The sequence below is a fragment of the Protopterus annectens genome, chromosome 7.part0 (assembly GCF_019279795.1).
Source record: "Protopterus annectens isolate FY-2018-M chromosome 7.part0, PAN1.0, whole genome shotgun sequence".
NCBI classification, from domain to species: Eukaryota; Metazoa; Chordata; order Ceratodontiformes; family Protopteridae; genus Protopterus; species Protopterus annectens.
In genome coordinates, this window is record NC_056739.1 from 900,183,809 (window position 1) to 900,208,868 (window position 25,060).

The 25,060-nt window shown below is 42.3% G+C and overlaps 1 protein-coding gene across 1 annotated transcript in view; it reads right to left on the reverse strand.

Moving 5' to 3' along the window:
• Nucleotides 1-25,060, reverse strand: part of RAD54L2 (RAD54 like 2) — a 2,252,401-nt gene that overhangs the window by 1,363,294 nt on the left and 864,047 nt on the right. Inside the window, exon 12 of the mRNA XM_044077481.1 lies at nucleotides 10,540-10,717. Coding sequence (XP_043933416.1) covers nucleotides 10,540-10,717 — 178 coding nt within the window. The remainder of the gene's footprint in view (nucleotides 1-10,539; nucleotides 10,718-25,060) is intronic.

The window sequence follows — 25,060 nt, forward strand, 5'->3', positions numbered from 1 at the left end:
TTTCAGCAGTACCTTTGCTAGAAGAGGCAGTGGAGGAAAGGCATACACTGTTAATGTTTTCCAACTGAATGACAGGGCTTTGCACGCTTGTGGATGGAATGTCCTTGTGCAAAATTTTTGAAGTTGGTAGTTTTGGGGGCTTGCAAACAGATCTATATCTGGGCGTCCCCATTTTTGAGCTATCATTGCAAATACTTGTGGATCTAGTTTCCACTCGTGTGGATCCATGATGTTTCTGCTTAGGTCGTCTGCCAATGTGTTTTTCTTTCCTGGCAGGAATTGTGCTTGTAATTGAACCTGGTAAGACAGTGCGGTGTTCCACAAGGTCATTGCTTGCCTGCATAGAGGGTAGGAATGTGTGCCCCCTTGCTTATGTACCACATTACTGTGGTATTGTCCGTCTTTATTATTAGTTGTCCTGGGTGTAAGAGGTCCTTGAAAACTGTTAGGGCATTCTGTACTGCTAGCATTTCTTTTTGATTGATATGCAGATGCCTCTGATCTGTAGTCCATTTGCCCTGAATGCACTGTCCTGCCAAGTGTGCTCCCCAGGTATACTCCGATGCATCTGTTGTCATAGTTTGCCTGGCTGTGGGTAAGGTGAAAGGCTGACCCTTGTTGAGGTGACATACCTGTGCCCACCACAGAAACTCCTGTTGAAGGCAGGGAATGAGTGGTATCATTGTTTCCAAGCTGTGCCTGTGCTGAGTCCATACGCTTTTCAGGTACCATTTTAGTTTCCTCATATGCAGTTTTGCAAATGGTATTAGTAGTATGCAAGATGCCATGAATCCCAAGGCCTGCAGAATTTTTCTTGCAGGGAGTTGGGTTTTTGTTGCCATTATTTTGAAATACTGAGTCAGCTGTTGTTGCTTGTCTGGCGTGAGATAAGCCATCTGGGCCGTTGTATTCAACCTGGCACCCAGGAATATTATGTTTTGTGAGGGCACTAGTTTTGATTTCTTTTCATTTACTGTGTACCCTAGGCAACTTAGAAGGTGTTTGACAAATGCCAGATGCTTTAAAAGAATGTCCTTGCTTTCTGCTTGAATAAGGCAGTCGTCCAGGTATGGCTATATTTGAATTCCTCTTTGTCTGCAGTATGCAATTACTGGTGTCAGGCATTTTGTGAAGACCCTGGGCGCAGTAGATAAGCCAAAGGGCAGTGCAGAGAATTGATAATGCGTTGAACCTGCAATGAAGCGGAGGTATCTTCTGCAATTTTGTCTGATAGGGACATGCAGGTATGCCTCCTTGAGGTCCAAAATTACTAGCCAAGCATTCTTGCCCAGCATGGGAAGAAGCTGCTGTAGTGTTAGCATCTTGAATTTTGGTACTTGCAGATAGGTGTTCAGAATTGCAAAGGTCCAGAATGGGTCTCCATGCTTTGTCCTTTCTTGGGACTAAAATGAGTCTTGAGTAAAATCCTTGTCCTTGCTCCTGTGTAGGTACCTGTTGAATAGCTCTCATGTCCAGGAGAGCTGTAATTTGTTTTTGTGCCTCTGCCCATTGATTTGGTGGCAGGTTTGGCATTCTTTTTATCCTTGGTAAGGTATGAAAATGGAATCTGTATCCTTGAGAGACAATGTTTAGGACCCATTTGTCTTTTGTGATGATGTGCCAGTTGTCTGCAAAAAATGCTAATTTTCTTCCCAAGGGAGCTGCCAGGAGAGATTTGCTTGGTAGTTTGAGGACTGAGTCATTGTGCTTGTCTTCTGCTAGCTTGGGGCCTGTCTTCTCCTCCTTTCTGGGTAGCAGTACCCCATTGCCGAGGTTTGTAAGGGCCTTGTGACTGACCTCTGCCCCTTGGTCGTCTGTATTTGCCCCTCTGTGATCTGTCAGAAGCTGGAAAGGACCAGGTTTTTGTTGGCCAATTTCTGCTGAAACGAGGGGGTTGTACCTGCAAAAAATCCTTGACCGTCTGCATAGACTTTGCCTTATCCTCCATTTTCTTTGAAACCTCTTCTGCTTTGACACAAAGTAAAACATCTTGCTGTAAAGGTGCATCCAATAATTTTGCTTTAACATGATCAGGAAGGGTTTGATCTTTTAACCAAGCATGTCTACGTATGACAGAGCCAGTCACAGCTGCTCTACAGGAAGCTTCCAATGAATCAAATCCACATTGTAAAGTATGTTTGCCCACCTGTTCAGCTGCGTGCAATAGATCCTGCATTTCCTTGAATTCAGACTGTTCAGAATGTGTGCTCATTTTTTGTTTTAATTGAGACATTAGGAATTGTTGATATTTCAGCATGTGAAACTGACAATTTAATGCTCTCATAGCCAGAGTTGTTGAGGTGTATATTTTCTTTCCCCATCTGTCTAGGGCTCTGGAATCCCTTTCAGAGGGCACAGGATTTTTTAGCCATAGAAGCTTTAGCTCCCTTAGGACCCTGGGAAATTGTTTCTGGGTCAGCCACAGGGCTTTTATAAAGGAATTTGTGTGAGTCAGGTACTCTGTAGTATCTGTCTGGTTTGGCTGGAGCAGGAGGTAGAGAGTCTGGATTTAGACTAGACTCCAAGTAAACATCATCCACAATATCTAAAACTGGAGGGATAGCAAGAGGTCTGTGCTGGGGTAGTAAAAGGAACTCTCGGAGCCTTTTCTTAGAATCAGAGTAGTCCTGGCCTTCCCAGTGGAAATGTTCCCTCATGGTATGTAAAGTTTCCCCAAAGGAGTAGTCTTCAGGGGGAGATGCTGAGGGAATAAAGTCTTCAGCATCAGAGTCTTCATAAGGTGGAAAAGTGTAATCCTGTTCCTCAGAAGAATCTGAGGAAATTGAAACCTAGTCTGAGGAAGCATAATCCTCCTCTTGTCTTGGTCTTTTATCAGAAGGGGGATGGGAACACCTGATTAGGGTAATCAAATCTTCAGCCATCTTAAGCATCTGTTTCTTAGGCATGGGGCCTTGAACTGTAGACTGATGTACAGTCTTCTTTGGTTTTAAAGGAATTTTAAGCTTAGCATAAGATTTAATGGTGAGTGTAGTCAGTCTGAAGACACCTTCTGCAACCGAAGGTGCTACCACTGCACCGGGGTCTACTTCTGCTCCGGTATCGGAAGGGCCTAATGAAGATGGCTGTGTCGGCCTAGTAGACTCCGCTTGAGAATCCGCAGCTGTCTGGGGTTCCAGTTCTGCGGTCGTCAGTGGCTGCGTAGGCGCCTCGCTGAAAACCGGAGAACCGGCGACAGGCCCAGCAGAGGCCTTGGAATCTGGCTTGTTCCTAGGCTGCCTGTCCTTATCCTTGCATTTTTTATGCATGCCGGTCGTCGGTTGCTCCGACGGCATGATATAATTAAATTTCCTACCAAAGTAATGTCATGCGAAGTCAAAACGGCGTTTGATAGTTCGTTTATTAAACCTAGCACAAAACCGACAACCTGTGACGTCGTGGTCTGGGCCTAGGCAAGGAATACAATAGGAATGGAAGTCCTTATGAGGTATTTGCTTCCCACAAGAAATGCAATTGTTAACTTTTTCTGACATCGGACTGAGGCAAGAAAAGGTTCCCCAACGGGGTACTTAGCTTTATTGAAGACTTCGGACTGAAATTCTAATCGAAAATCTCAGGTGTCGGCCAACCTGCACTTGCGAACTGCTTCTGCTTCGGGCACCGCGCAGCAAGAAAGACAGAACAAAATGGCGTTGGATGCCTCTTATATACTCCTGGCGCACTGACGTCAGGGAAGAAGCGACAGCAACCGACGCCGGACCAAGACTTTGGAATTCAGGCCGACTGTGGGACCGCCTGATGGCAGGATAGCCCAAGTGTGATGACTGCAGCAGGGTAACACGATGAACATCAATTGTTAAAATCAATTGTTTTCTGTTGAGAATGTGGCATTATCCTTGGAGAAGGTAGCATGCTGCTCAGTGCTAGGCTCATACATGCCTGAGACACACAGTCAGCAAGCTCATTTATGTCTTCCTTCATATAGTTAAGGAAGGTACATCTCGTCATTAACATCCACATGGACTGTGACAGAGTTATACTGCTACTGTGGTTCAATGCCCTGAGTGCCTGGGTGGCATGACAGTTCCTAGCCCTGGAAAGGCAGCTAACTGTGACTTTCTTCTTACTCAGTCTGGTGAGGGGTCATCAGTGTGCTTCACAATTGAATCAACAATGACCAGAAAATATGGCTATGTACTGATTTGCCTTAAGGACTTAGCAGTAGAGGCATTGGATACATTGTTACTATGTGTAGCTCTGGGTGGTATTTTAATGTTGTGTTTATGTGATGGCTGAGGACCCTTTTATTGATTGTGCTGTACAAGAGGTCTTAGTGGTTTTGGAAGGTGACCTGTAACTGCCTCAGCATAAGTAGTTTTATGTGTGGGGTCTTTACCCTGTACAGTAGGCCTGGTGGAAGTATGAATGACAACCTCCATAGGACTAGTTTTGGTTGTATGAGACAGTTTTGCCTCCAGCATTAAAGTGTATTTCCACTTTTCGCATACTATTTGTTATACTAAGAGTAAGTGGGTTATCAGTATACATGAGGCAATTGCGCCGATGCCTCAGAATAATAATCTCAACCAGACTGACCAGAGATAGAGTCAGGAAGCGCATATCCATGGCTACTGATCTACTACGGAGGAGTGAAGGAAATTTAAATATTGAATAGTTTGAGAACACAAGGGACTTGATGAACAAAGCTCACCTATGTGCAAACTAGATGTCCTAGAAGTTAAAAAGAAATCTGTCAAGAGAGTAAGGGTATTTTAAGGAAAATTTACACTGCTGCCGCCAAACACCTCAGGCATTGCAATTCAAATTTTTAAACAAGCTATTCCTGTTGCCAATCAAATTAAAGGCACAGTAAGACATACACCAGCTATTTACAGCTCAGAAGCCATATGCTATCCTCTCCTGCAAAAAGAGTATAGATCACAACCCTTCTTAATGTAAAATAACTGATTTGGTGCCCACGTGCTTATATCAGAACAAAGACACTTAGAATAACAACAAAGATAAGCCTTCACCAGCAATTCCCCATCTCACAAGGGTGGAGGCTAGCCTCTCCTTCCTCAACAGTGAAGACCAGAAATCTTAATGTAAAATAACTTGTTTGGAGCCAAAATACTTAAACCAGAAGTAGATACTTTTAGAATAACAGACAAAATAAGCCTTCAACCAGCATTTCCAAACTCAGAAGGGTGTAAGCTACCTCTCCTGTCACAAGAGTGTAGACCACAAACCTTTATAATTTAAGATAACTAGTTAGAAGCCCAAGTGCTTAAATCAAAACTAAGAGGCTTTGAATAACAGTTACAATATAATCAGCTACTAAACAAGCAATAATTAATGCAGCAGATTAAATGTAATGGAACAAATGAAATGAACACCTCATGACCATTAAGACCCCCTAGACAACAAAGCAGAAAGCTAGACACGTGAGGTCTACTACAAGTGCTGATGAGCTATTATATCATGATACACTTGTGTTTGCTACCACTAGCTGGAAAAGGCAAGTGCTCTAACTCCCACTAACTCAGTCCTGCTTAACTATTTAGCCCTTCCATTCCTATCCAGTCTCTAGCCAATTACTCATTCCCTAATCATAAAACTCCACTCTTCCTCCCTAAATGAAAATTCCCCAATCATTCCCTAACCCTAAACATCCTTCCCACTCCCTAAACCTAACCCCCCTGCTCCCTATACTTAAAACTCTAGCCCTAACTCTGAACAAAAATCCCCTCCCTAATCAGTTACCTGATTGACTCTCCCACTTCCCTCCCACACACCTCCCTCTCACTCCCTCCTTATGGTTGCTACAGTTACCTCACTTTAACTCAAATGTTGTGCTCAGGTAAGGTGCAGCAGCTGCTTGCCTGATCCCAAAATCAAGTTTGAGCATAAGTGGCAACCTGTAAAACCCACAAGATACTTATGTGCCAAGCTGCTAGACAGTGGTCTTAGAACACATGAAAAATAATACACTTGCAGTAGAACCAAATATGTGCAAACATGTGCAATTGATGGCAAAGCATCATTATGCAGGGATTACTGCCATTTAATTTGGTCAGCCCCTAAAAGAGATTTTGTGAATTAATAAAGTCAATTAAAACCTGCTGACATTCTTAAGGAAATACATTTTCATTAAATTCAACATGCATATATGTGTGCATCCACACATGCAAACAAACATACACACATGGAAATCATGAAAAATTACTCACTTCCTACATTGTTATTTTAATTATATAATTTACATACTAAATAGGCTAGCTAGTAAGAAAAGTATATAATACTTGCCCAACATGCAGAGCATATGAAACCACCTTCTAAGCATGTATTAAATTCCTCCATCGTTGCTGAGGAACAAATTCAAATGAAATTGGAAACGACAATGTCTACCAGACATAATCTGGGGGTCAATACAGTATATCTAATAAACACTGCTGCTTAAAGAGTCAGACAGCATAGATCTGCTCCAGATGAAATACAGGAGAGCAAATCTATAAAGCAGTAGCATAGTATTAAAATCAATAACTGAAATTATTATAGAATCGGTTAGTTTAATTGTAAGTACATTTATTTGTTAACTGGTTAAGTTAACTGGCCCTTCATGGATCCTGGAGCTTGTTTTGGAGAGGGGTTAAGTAACTGTGTATGCAAAGAGAGCTAACAGACACAAGGAGAATGTGCAAAAATCGTCACATGGATAGTGATGATAGGTCAGAACTGAACCCTAGACTCATCAGGCAGAGATATTGCCTATAAGCCACAGTACTGCACAACACATTTTTGAATCGCCTATAAGGGTATTAGGATACCTAGCAACACAATATAAAAATACACTACAAAACAGTGAATCAGCATACAGAGCAGTAATCATACTGACCACAGTTTTTTATTTACTGAAATGGTCAATTATTTTTTTTTTTTAAAAGTCAAAGCCAATGCCATGCTGCACCATATCGGTAAATAATTCAGGAAGGAACGGAAGAGCCTTCTGGTCCCAGAACTGCAATTGGGTCCCTTTCCGATTCATCTTAGTGCAAGAAATCAGAGTAAAGCCTAAAGTTAATGGGGGAACAACTGCTCCAGACAGTAAAGGTCTTCTTTTCAAAACGATCATTCATTGCGTTTACTATAAAAACGATTGGCAATGAACAATCGCTCTAAAAATTCACACACTGAAGTATAAAACAGTTGCAAAGCTGGAGGAACCTCTCAGCCTCTTTGAGCATGTAATTCAGACAAAGCCTAAAATAATGGGGGGAACAACAACACTGTGAAAATACAACGATCGTTCATTGTGGTTTCTAAGGAAACGAACCACAATGAACGATCGCTCTAAAAAATACATTATTAAAGTACAGAACAGCTGCAAAGCAGGAGGAACCTCTCAACTTCTTAGACCAAGTAATCAAGACAAAGTCTAATAATGGGGGGAAACAACAACTCAGGAATGTGAAAATACAACGATCGTTCATTGTGGTTTCTATGGAAATGAACCACAATGAACGATCACTCTAAAAAAATACATTATTAAAGTACAGAACAGTTGCAAAGCAGGAGTAACCTCCCAGCTTCTTACAGCAAGTAATCGAGACAAAGCCTAAATAATGGGGGGAAACAACAGCTCCGGACAGTAACTGTTTTGTTTTTACAACTATCGTTCATTGCGGTTACTACAGAAACGAACCACAATGAATGATACTAATGTTCGGAATAGTTGCAAAGCAGGATTTCAGCCTCTTCCATCCAGAAATCTGGACATTGTTTAAATATTGTTCTTACAAACTTAAAAAGTTGATAAAATAACAAGTTTTGCATTAGTATGAATTTTCTGAAGGCTATAAAATTGGAAAGTGAATTGTCTGCTATTATTTTCTAATGTCATTTGGTTATGAGTGGAACTGATTTTGCTGAAAACCACAATTTTATGAAAACCAGACCAAAGTATAAGTCAAACAACTGGACATTCCGTGATAGGACCGTAAACACAAAGCGTAGTTGACACTGGGAACAAAAACAGGACTGGAATTGAATATTGCCACGCTATGTAAATGAAAAAGGACACTGTGGGTGGGGATGTGACTGTGACATGGTAAAGTGGGCATGATTTGGTCAGCTGTAGTGTGGACCTGAATTTTAAACTCTGGGATTGTCCCTTTAAGGCCCTAATAGCCAAGGTTGCAGAAGTGCATATCTTCTTACCCCATCTATCCAGCGCCCTGGAATCTCTATCAGAGGGGGTAGGATTTTTGGCAGTAGTAGCCTTAATGCCCTTGGGTCCCTGTGAAATATTCTCAGGATCCACAGTAGGAATTTTAAAAAGGAACTTGTGAGAGTCAGGAACCCTGTAATATCTATCAGGTTTTCTGGGAGTAGGGGGTAAAGAGTCAGGGGGCCAAGCTAGATTCCAAAAAGGCACCATCAACAATGTCTAGTACAGGGGGGATAGCTAAACGCCTGTGCTGGGGCAGGAGTAAGAAATCCCTAAGCCTTTTTTTAGAATCAGATAAGCCTGGCTTTCCCAGCGAAAATGCTCCCTAAGGGTATGCAAGGTTTCACCAAAAGAGAAATCCTCTGGAGGGGAAGCAGAGGGAACAGAGTCTTCTGCATCAGAATCCTCATAGGTAGAAAAGGGTAAATCCGGGTCATCAGAGGAAACAGAAATTTCAGAATCCTGATCATTAGTATCATAAGCAAATTCAGTTCTAGGTCTCTTAGATGGGGAAGGTTGGCTTCCCCTAATTAAAGTAATAACGTTTTCAGCCATTCTTATCATTTGTTTTTTAGGCACAGAGGCCTGACCATGTGGTCTGGGCATCAGTTTCCTAGGCATGGTTCGAGTTTTATGCCTTGAAGAAGAAGATGGCATCGGTTTAATATGCAAGTCAGTAGGCCTGAATACACCTTCCGAAGCCGGTGCCTACACAGCGGCTCCGGACCCATCCAAGGTAGAGACATCCGCAGGTTCCACAGTTGAAGCATCTCGCGGCATACCGGACTCCGAATGGGTCTCAGTAGAGGCCTGCAAATCTGAAGTAGCGGGTATCAGGGGCTGCGAAAGCGCCTCACTGAGTACTGGTGAACTGGCTTAGAAGAAACGTCGTCGGCAGCTTTGGACTTAGGCAGCCTGTCTCTGTCTTTGTACTTGCGTTTTTTCGGAATGTCGGTAGTCGGATGGCTTACTGAAGACATATCTGGATAACTGAACAGAGTACCACAATATTTAGAAGCGTAAATATACCGACGACGAATGGTTAGTTGTTTAAATAAGGCACAAAACCGACAGCGAGGTACGTTGTGGTCAGGGCCTAGGCAAGAAATACAGTACGAATGAAAATCTTTATGAGGTATTTGCTGTCCACAAGAAATACAATTAAGGACTTTTACTGACATTGGTTTAGAGCAAGAAAAAGTTTCCCCAACGGGGTATTAGCTTTAGTTGAAGACTTTGGTTCTGAAACTCGAAAACGAAAATTTCAGGAGTAGGCTGACTGGCACTTGCGAACTGCTTCTGCTTCGGGCGCCAACCAGCAAGAAAGACTGATCAAATGGCGTTGGGTGCATGCTTTATACCCCTGACTACCTGACGTCATGGAAGATGAGACAGCAACCGACGCAGGACCCAAGACTTTGATAATCAGGCCAACTGAGGGCTACTGCATGCAGATAACCCAAATGTGATGACTGCAACAGTGAAACACGAAGATCATCATAAAATTCACCTTATTATTATTGTGAAATGCCATCAACAGAAGGAAAATGTAAGGTTGAAACTAAATATCATAATATATATTAAATGATACACCAGCAAGTCATTCTCTGCACCCTCATATCCTCTTACTTAGGCTAACTTCAGGGTCACACTAGCACGTAGTAAGGCACAGGAAAAGAGCTTGTTTTTATTCTGAAGTTTAAGATCTCAAAGTTAAATAAATATGTAATGTAGGGGACCCATGTCCCACTTAATGAGCTGTCAAGTCAATATTTTGGGCTGAAGTATTACAGACATGCACATATTACAATATGTGCCATAGTTTACAACTGTGCTGCTATTTTTCAGCAATGGCTTTCCGTCTCATTACTTTCTTACTCCAGATTTTATATATATATATATATATATATATATATATATATATATATATATTTGTAATTTGTAGTAGATTATTTGAAAGAAACATGTTACAAACGTAAGTGATTCATAGCTGCCAAGTGTTTCTTTAGCCTTTAGTTTCTGACAAAATTAATTTAGATGATTCATGCTTTCCCCATGCTACATAAACCAAGCATGGTACAAAAGTAACACACTTGCTTATACTGTAGTTCATTACATATAAAATCAATTAAAAAAGCACTTCCTGAATTGCATTAAATTCAGCACACTTAGCATACTGTTTTATCAAATTAGTCTGGTGTAGTGGTCAGTACATAAAAGTTCAGACAAAAATGGTCAACACCAACACTAGCTACATGACGATGCATACTCCCTGATCTGCTAAAATGCAGTTTCTCAACCCTTTAGTTGAACATGTCACATATAGCAAACACCTAATATGGTTTCTTTCTTACCTTGCAACAAACACAAAATGCTTTAAGAGGATTGAGGCCAAGCCAACCACTGCTTCCTACATCTCGAAAGCGGTTCATGAATTCAGTATAGAGAGAGCGCTGAATAGGTGACAAACGTACCATTATGACATACTCCTCTTTTGAGGGAAGATGAACTTTTAATACACTGTGGCCTCGTCTGTTGAAAGAAGCAATATGCATTGTCATTCATTTTTTCACATTAAATAGCAAGGTAAACACACACAGATATTACATATATGCATTTAAACGCAGATACACATTCTGTGCAACAACAACAAAAAATGTTACTACTGCGCAACCTACTCTTCATTTTCAGATAGGCAAAAGCACAGATATTTGTATTAGGATTCTTCCCAAACACATAGGACTTAGGAAATAAAAAGGAAGAATACAGAAATAAGAAGAGAGTGGAAAGAAAGAAAACAGCAAGGGAACAGAGATTACATAGGATACAAGAAATGAGTGAAAGAAGGTAAACATTTAATAATGAACAAAATAATTAGTAGAAGTGAGTGGAAATAGAGGGAATGCTTTGTGCAATCACTGGAACAAAAAGAAATGGCTCTTAAGTATTTCATCAAGACAGTGGCCCCAAGCAATTAAAAAAAAGTCTCGGTGTTAAGATTAAGGCAACCAAAAAACAAAAATGAGTGCAACATACATTAGAGACTCAAGAATGTGAAAGCTTGTGAAACAACCTGGAAAGATAGAGGGGATATATTTAAGGAATTCTATTTAAAATGTATACATATAACAAAAAAGGAGGCAAAGATGGGAAGAGGAAACTAAACAATCTTCTAGAGGGTATGGAAATAAGGATTACTGAGGCAGAAAGTCAAGATCTAATAAGACCATAGTGTAGAGGAGACTGAAAAACAGATAACTAAGACTCAGGAAAGCCTCAGGGCTAGGAGAGCTGTCTTACTGAACTTTGGAAGGAGTTCAAATATAATATACCAAAAAGGCAAAGGTTTAGTCTGATTTTGGAACAAGACATTGTTCCTGAATCATGGCACAGAGCAGTGATACTGGTGATTTCAAAAGAAGGGAAGCATCCACACAATCCAGGATGAGATACCAATATCAAATCATGATTATAAGACTTTCGTAGCTATCCTTGCTAAATGATTAGCTAAAATTATCCCTTGAATAATAAATGGGAACCAACGTAGATTTGTGAAATATGTTTTTCATAACATATGGTGAATAAACATGATACATAATGCTGATGAGGAGTAGACGAAGATTAGTGTTGTCTGACCTGGACACAGAGAAAGCATTCAATATAAGGCACTGGGCTTACTTATAGGTGATGACAGACAGTATGGTGTTCCTACAAATACTTATTAGATTAATACAGGGGATCAGTAAAGGACCAAAAGCAGTAATAAAAATAAATGTGAGGGCAAGATTTGAATTTCGAGTGCAGAAGGGGACTGGACAGGGATGCCCTTTATCCTTTTTAATGTATGCATTATACCTGGAATCATTAGTGCAAAAGATATGATAGTCTGAAGTAAAGGATTGGAACTGGAATGGAATAGAAGAAAAAAATGGCAATGTTTGCAGATGATGTCATTCAATAACTTAACCCAAACGTGGACATTCCCAGGCTGTTCAGTATTTTAAAAAAATTTAGAGTGATCTTTGGGTACAAGATTAATGAAAAGATGAAGGTTATGTGTAAACTATGCATCAACTCTTACCTTGGTGCAACAATTTCCTCAACTTTGGGGGCATTATAAGTTAAAATATTTGGAAATATGGATAGGGAAGAAGTCTGTGGGTTCACTGAAGTAATCATGGTTGCAGAGGAAGATTTGCATACAAAATGTGTTATAAAAAATGTTAAAGCAGTGACAAGTGATATGGATCAGAGGATGCAGCCCGTGAAAATGTTTGTGCTGCCACTAGTCTTAAATGTAGCATAAGCATTTATACGTCGTGATCCTAATAAGACATTGTGGGAGACTTTAAGGAAGGGGATGACGGACTACATTTGGAGTGATAAAATCCATAGCACAAATTATCAGACAATGACAATCAATAGAAGAAGGGGTTTGACAGCAGCATATTTGCAGGACTACTTCACAGCAAAGCAGTCGAAGCTAGTATACTTTCAAAATTCAAGATAAACTTCAAATCGGAAATATATAAAGCAGAATGAAAACGGACAGAAGGTAGATAAGCTGAATTTATAGAGCCAAGCAGTAGGGAACTTTATATACCATTACATCAGATTTACAAAGTAATAAGTGATGCATTCAAGATCAATGAGTACAATGCCTGGCATTTTAAGTTATGGCCCATTACATTAAGGAAACCCCCTTATGATAAGCATTTCAACTGCAATAGGATGGTAGGAAGGAGGGAAAGGATTTTATTTTTGGGAAGAGATGAAGAAAGGAGTCAAGAGAATGGACTGGGGAGAATTACATGGCAACTTACAACTTGACATAAGGGAATTTTTTACGTATAGGTGGTATGACATCTTGGCAAAATACGAGATGAAAATGAAAGACTGGAATGGAGTAAAACCAGCAGTAGAAGTAATACTGCAGACTACACCTATATAGGCAAGCAATAAGAGCAGTGCAGGGAGGATAAAAGGAACACTAAGTAAAGACAGCTGAACAGCAAAATGGAAGCAACTACACACTTGGAGGGAACAGCTAAGGTAAGATATCGAAGAGGACAAGGTGTAAGGATATGCAAGGCACCTAATGTGGCAACTAGATCCAGGAGGTTCAGGAATTTTTCATGGAAGTGCTAGCACAAACATTTTACGCCCCAGAAAGGCTGCAGAATTGTTCCAGAGATAAGAAAGAACTGCTGGAGATGTGCACAGCATCAGGTAGGGGACTGGAGTCATATTTTTTGGAAATGTGAAAAATTAAGTCAATACAAAAGAGATATTGTAGAGTTAGCACATCTTTCTTCTAAGGTGAGTAGGAAATCAAGATGCACAATAAATGCAATTTACCTGCCCAGCTGATAGTAGGAAAGAAGTATAAGGGATTACAAGGAAGTGAATCAGTGGTCAGGAAACTAACATAAAAGAGGTGAATAAGTTAAAGGAAGAAGTGAGCTATGTAGAAAAAAAATGGGGAAATGTATACCTAGCAAGTATCATAACAAAAGATGGGACATCTGGAAGGAATAAAAGTACCAAGAAAGCTGAAAAAAAAGGGCATTAAGATGGTGATGACAGTAAGGGGAAGTCGCAAGGGTCATTTTATTGGACTAATGGGTAGAGTGCTGTATTCTGACAGGTTAGGATGGTAACTCATGTAACTCCTAGTAACAGGTCGAGCTCAACGTATAAAAATTAGATGCATGAGTCTGCAAGCAAAGTTTGAGTTCAACAGGCCAATGACCAGGAAAAAAAAGGTGCATCATGTTTAAAGACTGCATAACTTGTTATAGAAAATGAAATTAATAAAGCAGCTTGTGTGTTTAAAAAATACTGAGCCGGTAAGAGTTAGCTTTGCAAACACATCATTGAGTGTACTACTGTGCTTAACTCACTGAGATCTACTTTGCTTTTATTTATTTACTTATATTTGTTTACCGGGCAATTCCGACTGGACACAGGTCCTTTTTCAGCAGAGGCCCGGGGAGAAATGCTCCACAGAAAGACATGGTAGATGGTAAACAATAACAATCAAGGTATGTATACAGTAGAGGTGATCATGACATGGAGAAATACAGGAGCAAATTAGATACACTTGAGTAGTACGCTCAAAATACAACATTAAGAAAGAAGTAAAACACAGTGCTACAAATCATCTGAACAGTAACTAGATAATAATAATAGACTAAATGAATAACTAAATCTTGGAAGGATTAACAAGCAGTAAGTAATCTTCAGTTCAGTTTTATAATGATAGAGAGGATACTCTATCTAAATCTGGGAAAGTAGGGTTTATTAGACGGGGACTGGACAAGGACAAAAGGACAAAGCCAGTGAGAACATAGGTGAGACTTAAGTGCAGTCTTGAAAAGACTGCAGGAAGATAGAGGGAAGGTTGTTCCAAAGCTTGGATATACAGCAGGAAAATAGTGCTTCACCTGCTGAGCTTTTGGCTCTGATGACCTGGAGCACATTTTTGTTGCAGGAGTGTAGTGGTCTGGAAGAGTGGTAGGGTTGAAGAATTGTATGGAGAGATGGGATTCGGAGAGAGTGGTTTACTAATTTATGAGCAAAGGTGAGTTGAATTTGTTGTAAGAATTGTGGGAGTTCAGGTCTCTAAGGGAGAGAAAGTGGTGGCTGCAGTAAGAGGCACCAGTGGCAAATTTTGCGATTTTATTGTAGCAGGCTTCAAGTTTGTGAAGGTCTAAGATTTGTAAGTACAGGTGATGAGTAGAGAAGGGTGGAGATTAGTTGGGAATTGGTAATAGAGATTTTTGCAGGTTTGATGAGGTATTGGCGGCTTCTATATAAGGCAACCTGTTTTTTGTAAACTTTTTTTTATTCTTAGTGATATGTGGGTGTCAAAATTGAGACTGTCAATTTGTACGCCAAGTAATTTTGTGTGAACTATTGGTGAAATGGAGGTATTATCCTTGGCTTGAATAATGAAGTGTGGGGTGTTTGGGGTAGATTTGGAGGATTGGAAGATGAAGAGTTTGGTTTTATTTGGACTGAGGAGAAGCAGGGAATTAGATAACCAGCTTTCAACTGAAGAGAAAGATTCTTGGGTGATCTGTTGGAGTTCTGTTAGAGTTTGGGCTGAGCAGATGAGGGTGGAATCATCTGCATACTGTATGAGGGAGGCATGTTTGGTGGAAGTGTGCAGACTATTGGTGAAAAGGGATAAAAGTAGGGGGCCAAGGATGGAGCCTTGGGGAACCCAGAGAGTAACAGGGAGATGAGTGGATAGATTGTTGTCCCAGAAGACCGACTGGCAGCCTTGTAGATAGCTGTGGAACCAGTTTATGGCTGGTGTGGAGAAAAAGAGGTCAGACAGAGTAGAGAGCACCAGAATGTGTGACACAACGTCAAAGGCTTTAGATAGATCCAGAAATACAGCAGAGGAGAGGTTGTCATTGTTTTTGTGACGGAGGACAGTGTTGGTGAAGGAGAGGAGAGCAGTTGTCATGCTGTGGTGTGGTCTGAAACCATGCTGGGTATTGGAGAGGAGGTTATTGTTAAGGAGGAATTTGGAGACCTGTGAGTTGATGCATTTTTCGAGTATCATGGAGAGGATGGCAATGGGGTGGTAGTTGGAGTGGTCAGTGAAGGGGAATGATGTGTGATATTTTCCATAGCATGGGTACACAGGATTCAGATATGGAGCAGTTGATTAATATAGAAATAGGATAAGCTAGGACATCAGCTGTAATCTTTAGGTATTCAGCGGGCAGGTAGTCGGCTGCTAATTTTGTGGGTTTTAGTTTTGTCAGGAGTCTTTATATAGGAAGTGGGTACTGTGGAGAGAAAGAAGGTAGGGAGGGGTGATTTTGGGTTGGGTGAGGGGGGGAATTAGTGTAGGGAAGTGTTTTTTTGCTAGGGATAGAACGGATTCTGTGAAATGTTTATTGAAGGAATCAGCAATGCTACTGGTGGAGAGAGGGGTGGTTGGTAGGGGGGTGCTTACTTTTCTTGGGCAGTGTACAGAGTTAATTGTAGACAAGAATTGCTTGGGGTTGTTTTGGGAGGAGTTTAGGGACATCTGATAGAAAAGGGCTTTGTCTGCTTTTACTTGCTTTTTGACCTTGTTACATAGTTCAAGGAAGAGTTGCCTATCTGAGGGGTTTTTAGTTATGCGCCAGAGTTCTGATGTTTTATCCCTGGTTTTCATAAGGCCTCTAGTGTTTTTTGTAGCCAGGGGGAGCTCTTAGTTCTGATTCTGGTGTTTCTCAAAGGGGCTTGGGAGTTAAGGATGTTGAGGAAGGTACTGTTAAAGATATGGACCGCTTCGTCTAGGTTGAGATACTTTAGAGGTGGCCAAAAAAAAAAAAAAAAAAAAAAAAAAAAAACGTAAGTCTTCATTAAATCACAACTACCTGTAACAATACTGTAAAGACTTTACGAGAGTTTTTACATACAATCAAGATCAGACTGTTTCTTATTTGTTAAAAAAATTATTTTGAAAGTGAGGAAATGCGTGACATTTACACTTTTCAAAAAAATGAGTTTAATCATCCATTGACAGGGTCTTGTAAAAAGAAGTTATGTACTTACCATAATGTTCCATCTGTGTTGTCCATTTTCATTTATCCTCGACATATGGGTTTGGTTCCGAGCTTCAGAAAGCACAGTTGTGCTGTTGTTGCGTCTTTCGGCTTTTCCCGGTTAGGGATCGCCATAGCGGAACTCCGGTCCGCTAAATGATTGGCAGTAGATTTTTACGTGCCAGGTTGCTGGCCCTGACGCACAACCTTCAACGAAGGCACGCCCATTCACACATGTCTCCACACAGGAGACGCTCTAGCTGAGAATCGAACAGGACAGCGTCTTACTGTGAGGCGACAACGCTACCGCAGCACCACCACCGCAGTTAGAAAGTACAGTTGTGTACACTTAACATAAATGTAGATGTTCGAGTGTATTCACTGTTGCAGTGATTACACTTGGGTTATCCTGCTGGCAGGCTACCCTCAGTCGGCCCGAGTTCCAAAGTCCAGGTCTGGTGTCGGTTGCTGTCACCTCTTCCCTGACGTCAGTGCGCCAGGGGTATAAAAGATGCAGCTGACGCCATTTTCTTCAGTTTTTCTTGCCCCAGATGTCAGGTGCCCCCAAAAGGGTAGGCTAAAAATATGCCAGTAAAACATGCATGTACCAAAATATATGTTATACCTTCATCTACAAGCAAATACACCACAGAGATTGTATAGATTAGAGAAGTGCAGATAAGTTCCAGCAAAGATAAGGGGGATGGTGGGTGGGTACCCTGGACTGCAACAGTGAATACACTTGAACATCTACATTTATGGTAAGTGTACACAACTGTACTATGTTCTTCGTGTTTCACTGTTGCAGTCATTACACTTGGGTTGAATCCCAAAGCTATGGTTGGGAGGCTCGAGCTAAATAGCATTAGGAGCAGCTATGAGGCTCTGCAAAACAGCAGTGGCAAAGCCTGCCCTGGATTTAGAGTAGAGTGGTAAATGGCAGTGCTTTGTAAAGGTGTGCACTGAACTCCAGGTAGCAGCCTCTAAAGTGTCTTTGGTTGGTACTCCCCTGAGGAAGGCTGCTGAAGTGGCTACTGCTCTGGTTGAATGTGGCCTAATGCCCTTAGGCACTGGCTTGCCATGTTGTGAATAGCAGAAACAAATGCAATGGCCTATCCACTTTGAAATAGTCTGCTTAGAGATAGCCTTTCCTTGTGATCCTGCAGCATATGTCACTAGTAGTTGCTCAGTCTTTCTGAAAGCTTTGGCTCTGTTCAAGTAGAAGCGTAGCTGTCTGTGTATGTCTAAAGAATGCAGAATTCTCTCCCCCTTATTCTGTGGATTTGGATAAAAAGTAGGCAGATGAATAGTTTGGTTAAGGGCCACACTGGACACTACCTTAGGCATAAATGTTGGGTTTGTCCTCAGAGAAACCCCGTCTGGATAAAAAATGATAAAAGGTTACACAGCCATGAGTGCCTGTAGCTCTGAGACTCGTCTTGCACAGGTTATTGCTAGGAGCAGAGCTCTTTTCCAAGATAAAAATTTTATGTCAGCTGTAGCGGCTGGCTCAAAAGGAGGCAGAGTGAGTTTTTCCAAAACATAACTGAGGTCCCATGCAGGTATTGGTGATCTCCTTGGAGGCCTTAAGTTTTTGGCTCCACTGACGTACTGCCTTAACAAAGGATGAGAAAAGATTCGTGGCTCTGTATTGCAATGAGCCGAAATGGCACAGGCATGAATTTTCATTGATGAAAAGGATAGGCCTTTGTCCAGCATCTCAGTTAAGTATTGCAAAGGAATATTTGGTACAGCTGTGTCAATTCCTTGTGCCTGGTTCCAGGCACAGAATCTCTTCCATTTTCCGGCGTAAGATTTTTTGGTGCTAGGCCATCTGGCCTCCAAAATGACATCCATCACAGCTTTAGTGAGAGGTGCGTTTTGTATGATTACATTATACGCCATGCTGCCAGATTTAAAGTCTTGAGTTGGCTGTGTAAGATCCGATTGTTTTGTTGGGACAGTAGATGAGGTATTTGAGGCAAGGTCCAAGCCAGGCATTGAGACAAGTTCCTTAGGATTGGATACCAGTACAGGCAGGGCCAGTCTAGGGCAATCAGTATCATCTTTGGCTTCTCTTGTCTGACCTTTAGGAGTACCTTGGGGAGGAGAGGCAGTGGAGGAAAGGCATATACTTCTAAGTTTTTCCAGTTGAAAGATAGGGCGTCCACTTTCCATGCTTGTCTGTGATAAGTCCTTGGGCAGAATCTTTTTAGTTGGTAGTTGTGAGGAGAGGCAAACAGATCTATATCCGGGCATCCCCATTTCCTTGTTATTATGCTGAAGACTTGTGGATCCAATTTACACTCGTGGGGATCCATGAGGTTTCTGCTTAGTTCATCTGCCAGAGTAATAATCTTTCCTGGCAGGAATTGTGCCTGCAGATGTTCTTGGTAAGTCAATGCTGTGTCCCACAAAGTCATGGCTATTCTGCAAAGGGGGTAAGAATGAGTGCCTCCCTGCTTGTTTATATACCACATGACCGTGGTGTTGTCTGTCTTTATCAGTAGTTGTCCCGGATGAAGTAGGTCCTTGAAGGCTGTCAAGGCATTCTGAAGAGCTAGCATCTCTTTTTGATTGATATGCAGATGCATTTGGTTTGTGGACCATGTGCCTTGAATACATCTTCCTGCCATGTACACCCCCCCCAGGCATAATCTGATGCATCCGTTGTTAATGTCTGCCCGGCTGGGGGTAAAGTGAATGGCCGTCCCTTGTTCTGGTGACAAGCCTTCGCCCACCATCGAAACTCCTGCTGCAGGCAGGGAATGAGGGTAATCATTTTTTCCAGGCTGTGGCAATGTTGAGCTCAAACACTCTTTAGGTACCATTGAAGTTTCCTCATAAGCAGTCTCGCATATGGAATTAGTACAAAGCAGGATGCCATGAAGCCCAAAGCCTGCAGAATTTTTCTTGCAGATAACTGGGCCTTTGTTGCCAACAGTTTGAAATATGTAGTCAGTTGCCTTTGTTTGTCTGGCATGAGATAAGCCATCTGGGCAGTTATATTTAAGCTTGCACCCAGGAATATTATCTCTTGAGAGGGTACTAGTTTTGATTTCTTTTCGTTGACTGTGTACCCTAGGCCTGTTAGAAATCTCTTTACAAACGCCAGATGCTGTAGTAGAATGTTCTTGTTCTCTGCTTGAATGAGGCAGTCGTCCAAGTAAGGATATATTTGTATTCCTTTTTGTCTGCAGAATGCAATTACTGGTGCCAGGCACTTTGTGAAGACCCTGGGCACAGTAGATAAGCCAAAGGGCAGTGCAGAGAATTGGTAGTGCATTGAGCCAGCTTTGAATCGGAGGTATCTTCTGCATGTTTGTCTGATTGGGACATGCAGGTATGCCTCTTTTAGGTCTAAAGTCACAAGCAAAGCCTTATTGCCCAGCATGGGCAGAAGCTGCTGTAGAGTCAACATTTTGGCATATCCAGACATGTGCTTAGAATAGATAGGTCCAGTATTGGTCTGGATATACCAAAATGTTGACTCTACAGCAGCTTCTGCTGTAGAGTCAACATTTTGGTATATCCAGAAATGTGCTTAGAATAGATAGGTCCAGTATTGGTCTCCAGGTATTGTCCTTTCTTGGTACCAAGAACAGTCTTGAATAAAATCCTTGTCCCTGCTCTTGCTCTGGTACTTGTTGAATGGCCCTCATGTCCATGAGGGATAAGACTTGTTTTTGTGCCTCTGCCAGTTGATGTTTTGGCAGGTCTGGCCAGTCGTTTGTCCTTGGCAGGGTATGGAAGTGAAACTTGTAGCCTTGTGACACTAAGTTTAGGACCCATTTGTCCTGGGTTATTATGTGCCAATTTTGAGAAAAAAGTGCTAGTTTTCCCCCCTAAAGGTGTTGCCAGAAGATAAGTGCTTGGTGCAGGCAGGGGAAGTCATTGGTCGGTTTCCTGCATGGCTGTGATTTGTCTTCTCCACTTTTGGAGGTAGAAGCACCCCATTGTTTAGACCTGTACGAACCTTGGGGTTGGGATCTGCCTCTTGGGCGTCTGTATCTGCCCCTTTGTCGTCTGTCTGATACTGGAAAGGACCAATTCTTTGTAGGCCAGTGTCTGCTAAATCTTGGAGGTTGTACCTGTAAAAAAATCCTTAACCGTTTGCATAGATTTAGCTTTGTCCTCCATTTTCTTTAACACCTCTTCTGCTTTAACACCAAACAAGGTATCATGCTGTAATGGAGCATCTAATAATTTTGCTTTGACATGGTCAGGCAGATTTTGTTCCTTTAACCAAGCATGTCTCCTGATGAGAGAACCCATAACAGTGGCCCTGCAGGAGGCCTCCAAAGAATCAAAACCACATTGCAAAGTATGCTTTCCAACTTGCTCAGCTGCATGCAATAAATCCTGCATTTCTTTGTTTTCTGCACCTTCAGAATTTATCAACATTTTCTGTTTAAGCAGTGACATAATATATTGCTGATATTTGAGCATATGAAACTGACAATTTAAAGCCCTTATAGCCAAGGTAGCAGAAGTGTAAATCTTCTTCCCCCATCTGTCCAATAACCTGGAATCCCTGTCAGAGGGGATAGGGTTTTTTGCAGTGGATGCTTTGACCCCTTTAGGACCCTGAGAGAGAGTTTCTGGGTCAGCAGCAGGGTTTTTGAAAAGGAATTTATGAGAGTCAGGAACCCTGTAGTACCTGTCCGGCTTAACAGGAGCTGGAGGTAAGGAGTCAGGGGTCAGACTGGACTCTGAAAATACATCATCTACAATGTCTAACACAGGTGGAATAGCTAGGGTCCTGTGTTGTGGGAGTAAAAGGAAGTCTCTGAGCCTTTTCTTAGATTATGAATAATCTTGGCTCTCCGAGTGGAAATGTTCCCTCATGGTATGCAAGGTTTCCCCAAATGAGTAATCCTTAGGAGGAGAAGCTGAAGGGATAGATTCTTCAGCATCAGAATCCTCATAGGGAGGAAGAGAATATTCCTGATCAGAAGAGGAATCACATGAAATGGAAACCTGATCTGAAGGTTCATAATCTGTCTCTTGCCTAGGCCTTTTATCAGGAGGGGGATGGGAACCCCTGATCAAATAATTAAGTCTTCGGCCATTTTGAGCATCTGTTTTTTGGGCATGGAGGCCTGACTATGAGGCTGTTGTACTTGTTTCTTTGTCTTTAAAGGTGCTTTAGTCTTTGCCTTTGTAGCTGGAGTCGTTTTAATGTATAACTGAGTAGGTCTGAAAACACCCTCAGAAGCCGATGCCTGCTCAGCTGCTCCGGACCCATCTTAGGGAATAGTCTCCGAAGGTCCAATACCTTGAGCTTCCACCGGCCTAGTCGACTTCACGTGGGAGTCTGTAGTGGCCTGCGGGTCCAAAGTAGCAGGCGTCAGGGGCTGCGGAAGGCGCCTCACTGAGATCCGGCGACTGGCTTAGAGAAAGCCTCGTCGTCGGTTTTGGACCTCAGATGCCTGACCTTTTCTTTTTGTTTGCGTTTCTTGTAAATTCCGGTAGTCGGATGGCTATCTGACGGCATCGAGTAATTAAATCTTCTGCCAAAATAGTGAAATGCAAAATTGTACCGACGCTTAATAGTGTGTTGGTTAAATCTAGCACAAAACTGACAACTAGCTATGTCGTGGTCAGGGCCTAGGCAAGAAATACAGTAAGAATGAAAGTCCTTATGAGGTATTTGCTTCCCACAAGAAATACAATTATTAACTTTTTCTGACATCGGACTGGAGCAAGAAAAAAGATTTCCCCAATGGTGTACTTAGCTTTTAATGAAGACTTTAGATCTGAAATTCGAACATGAAAATCTCAGGAGTCGGCCGACCGGCACTTGCAAACTGCTTCTGCTTCGGGCACCGCGCAGCAAGAAAGACTGAAGAAAATGGCGTCTGCTGCATCTTTTACACCCCTGGCGCACTGATGTCAGGGAAGAGGCGACAGCAACCGACGCCGGATCTGGACTTTGGAACTCGGGCCGACTGAGGGTAGCCTGCCAGCAGGATAACCCAAGTGTAATGACTGCAACAGTGAAACACGAAGAACATCTGACTCGGCTATTACTACAACTCACGAAAGTCTAAAAAAAGATGTTATGTTCTTACCATAACGTTCCATGTGGAGTGTTCATCTCGCCTTTGTTCTTACACATGGGTGTCGGAGCCGATCCTCGGCTCCGGGTCAGCCGCTTAGCAAAGCTTTGCATCCAGAAGAAGCTCGAGGCCAACCTACCTCCCACAATTCCCTCTGCCTTTACCTCAGATCTAGTTTGCAAGAAAAAAACAACACCAGTCCCAGCAACAACAATGTAAATATCCAAAGAATACATACGTATACACAAGGAGCGCAAGTAATTCAAGCCAGTAGTACAACAGAGAGATCACTAGTGGGAGACAAACAGACCAGACATCTAAACTGGACGTTCTTTCTGACCTGAGGGTGGGGATGTAAGAACAAAGGCGAGATGAACACTCCACATGGAACGTTATGGTAAGAACATAACTTCTTTATATGAGAGTGTTCAATCTCGCCGTTTGTTCTTACACATGGGTAGCGTCCCTAGCCCTGTGACCCTGACAAACTCACGGAAGAACGTTCCTGAGCACAGTGGAACCAAAAGTTGCTCTGTCCCTGGAAATTCTATCCACTTTATAATGAGTGATAAACGTATGTGGTTTAGACCAAGTGGCGGCCGCACAAATAGTGTCCAAAGGCAGGCGAGCCGCATGAGCCAAAGATGTAGAAACTGATCTAGTAGAATGTCCTTTTGGTTTGGTGGGCAAACTCTGACTAGAAGCAGCATAAACAAAGGTAATACAATCACAGTTAGCCATTTGGAGAGAGTACGCTTCGTCACTGCCATGCCCTTTTTGTTATCCGCAAAGGCTATAAAGAGTTGGTCTGCTTTCCTATGATTTTTAGTTCTGTCCAGGTAGAATCTGAGTTGTCTATGAACATCCAACTTGTGCAACATATATTCCAGCTTATTGGAATGATTTTTGAAAAATGTGGGAAGCTCAATGGATTGATTAATGTTGTTAACTGAACAAACCTTAGGGAGGAAAGAAGGGTCGGTGCGTAAAGATACCCTGTCCGGGTGAAAAATTAAATATGGCTGTTTAATGGAGAGAGCTTGAAGTTCCGAAACTTGTCTGGCTGAGGTGATAGCTACTAGGAAGAGAGTTTTCCAGGACAAGAACTTTAAGGAACAGGAAGAAGCTGGTTCAAAGGGTGGTAACATTAGTTGGGATAAGAGGAGATTTAGATTCCAAGGAGCCGTAGGAAACCGAACCGCTGGTCTAAGATGAAAGGAGCCTTTCAAAAAGGCTTTACCAAGCCTATGAGCCATAATGGGCGCTCCATTCTCTCCTACATGAAAGTTAGAAATAGCAGCCAACTGAACCCTCAAGGTGGCAGTAGACGCTCCTTGGTTCCTTGGTGAAACAGCATGGATAGGAATTCTAAAACCTTGTTTAGCGGGACTATTAAGGGATCCAAATGCTGTGCAGTCACCCAGTAGACTAAACGTTTCCACTTACTGGTGTAAATTTTTGTAGTAGAAGCCTTATGAGAGGCTACTAGAATGTCTTGAACCACCGGAGAGAGAAGATCAGACCTGGCTAAGAAGGGAAGCGGAGCAGCCAAGCTGCTAACCTGAGGGACAGGAGAGACGGGTGGGGAGCTCCTGACGAATGAGTCAGTAGGTCTGGCACTGGGTCCAGAATCCAGGGCTCACGTATTTGGTGTGCTTGAAGAAAGGGGAACCAAATCTGACGAGGCCAGAATGGGGCAATGAGAATTACATTCCTTTCTAGATCCTTGGCTTTCTGGAGAAATCTCGGTATCAGAGGTATAGGGGGAAAAGCGTACAGGAGACCCGGGGGCCAATCGTGAATCAGAGCGTCCCTGGGGACATCCCCTGGAGGGGGTAACAGGGCAAAGTAGCTTCTGCATTTGGTGTTTATTGGAGACGCAAACAGATCACAGCAAGGCTGGCCCCACTTGCGGAATATCATTTCCGCTATTGTCTGGTTGAGGGACCACTCATGAGGTAACAGGATGGCTCTGCTCAACCTGTCCGCTATGACGTTGGATAACCCCGGGATGTGCATTGCTATCACAAAGCAGCCCGTGGACTCTGCCCATTGCCAAATTCTCATGGCCTCTCTGCACAACTGGTAAGACTTGGTTCCTCCTTGTTTATGTACCAAACTACGGACATGTTGTCCGTTTGAACTGCAATGGTCCCTAGAGGTAGAAAGGGGGAAAAGTGTTGCAACGCTAGAAACATTGCCCTCATCTCCAGGACATTGATGTGCAGGTTGTACTCTAAACTGGTCCATTCGCCTTGGAC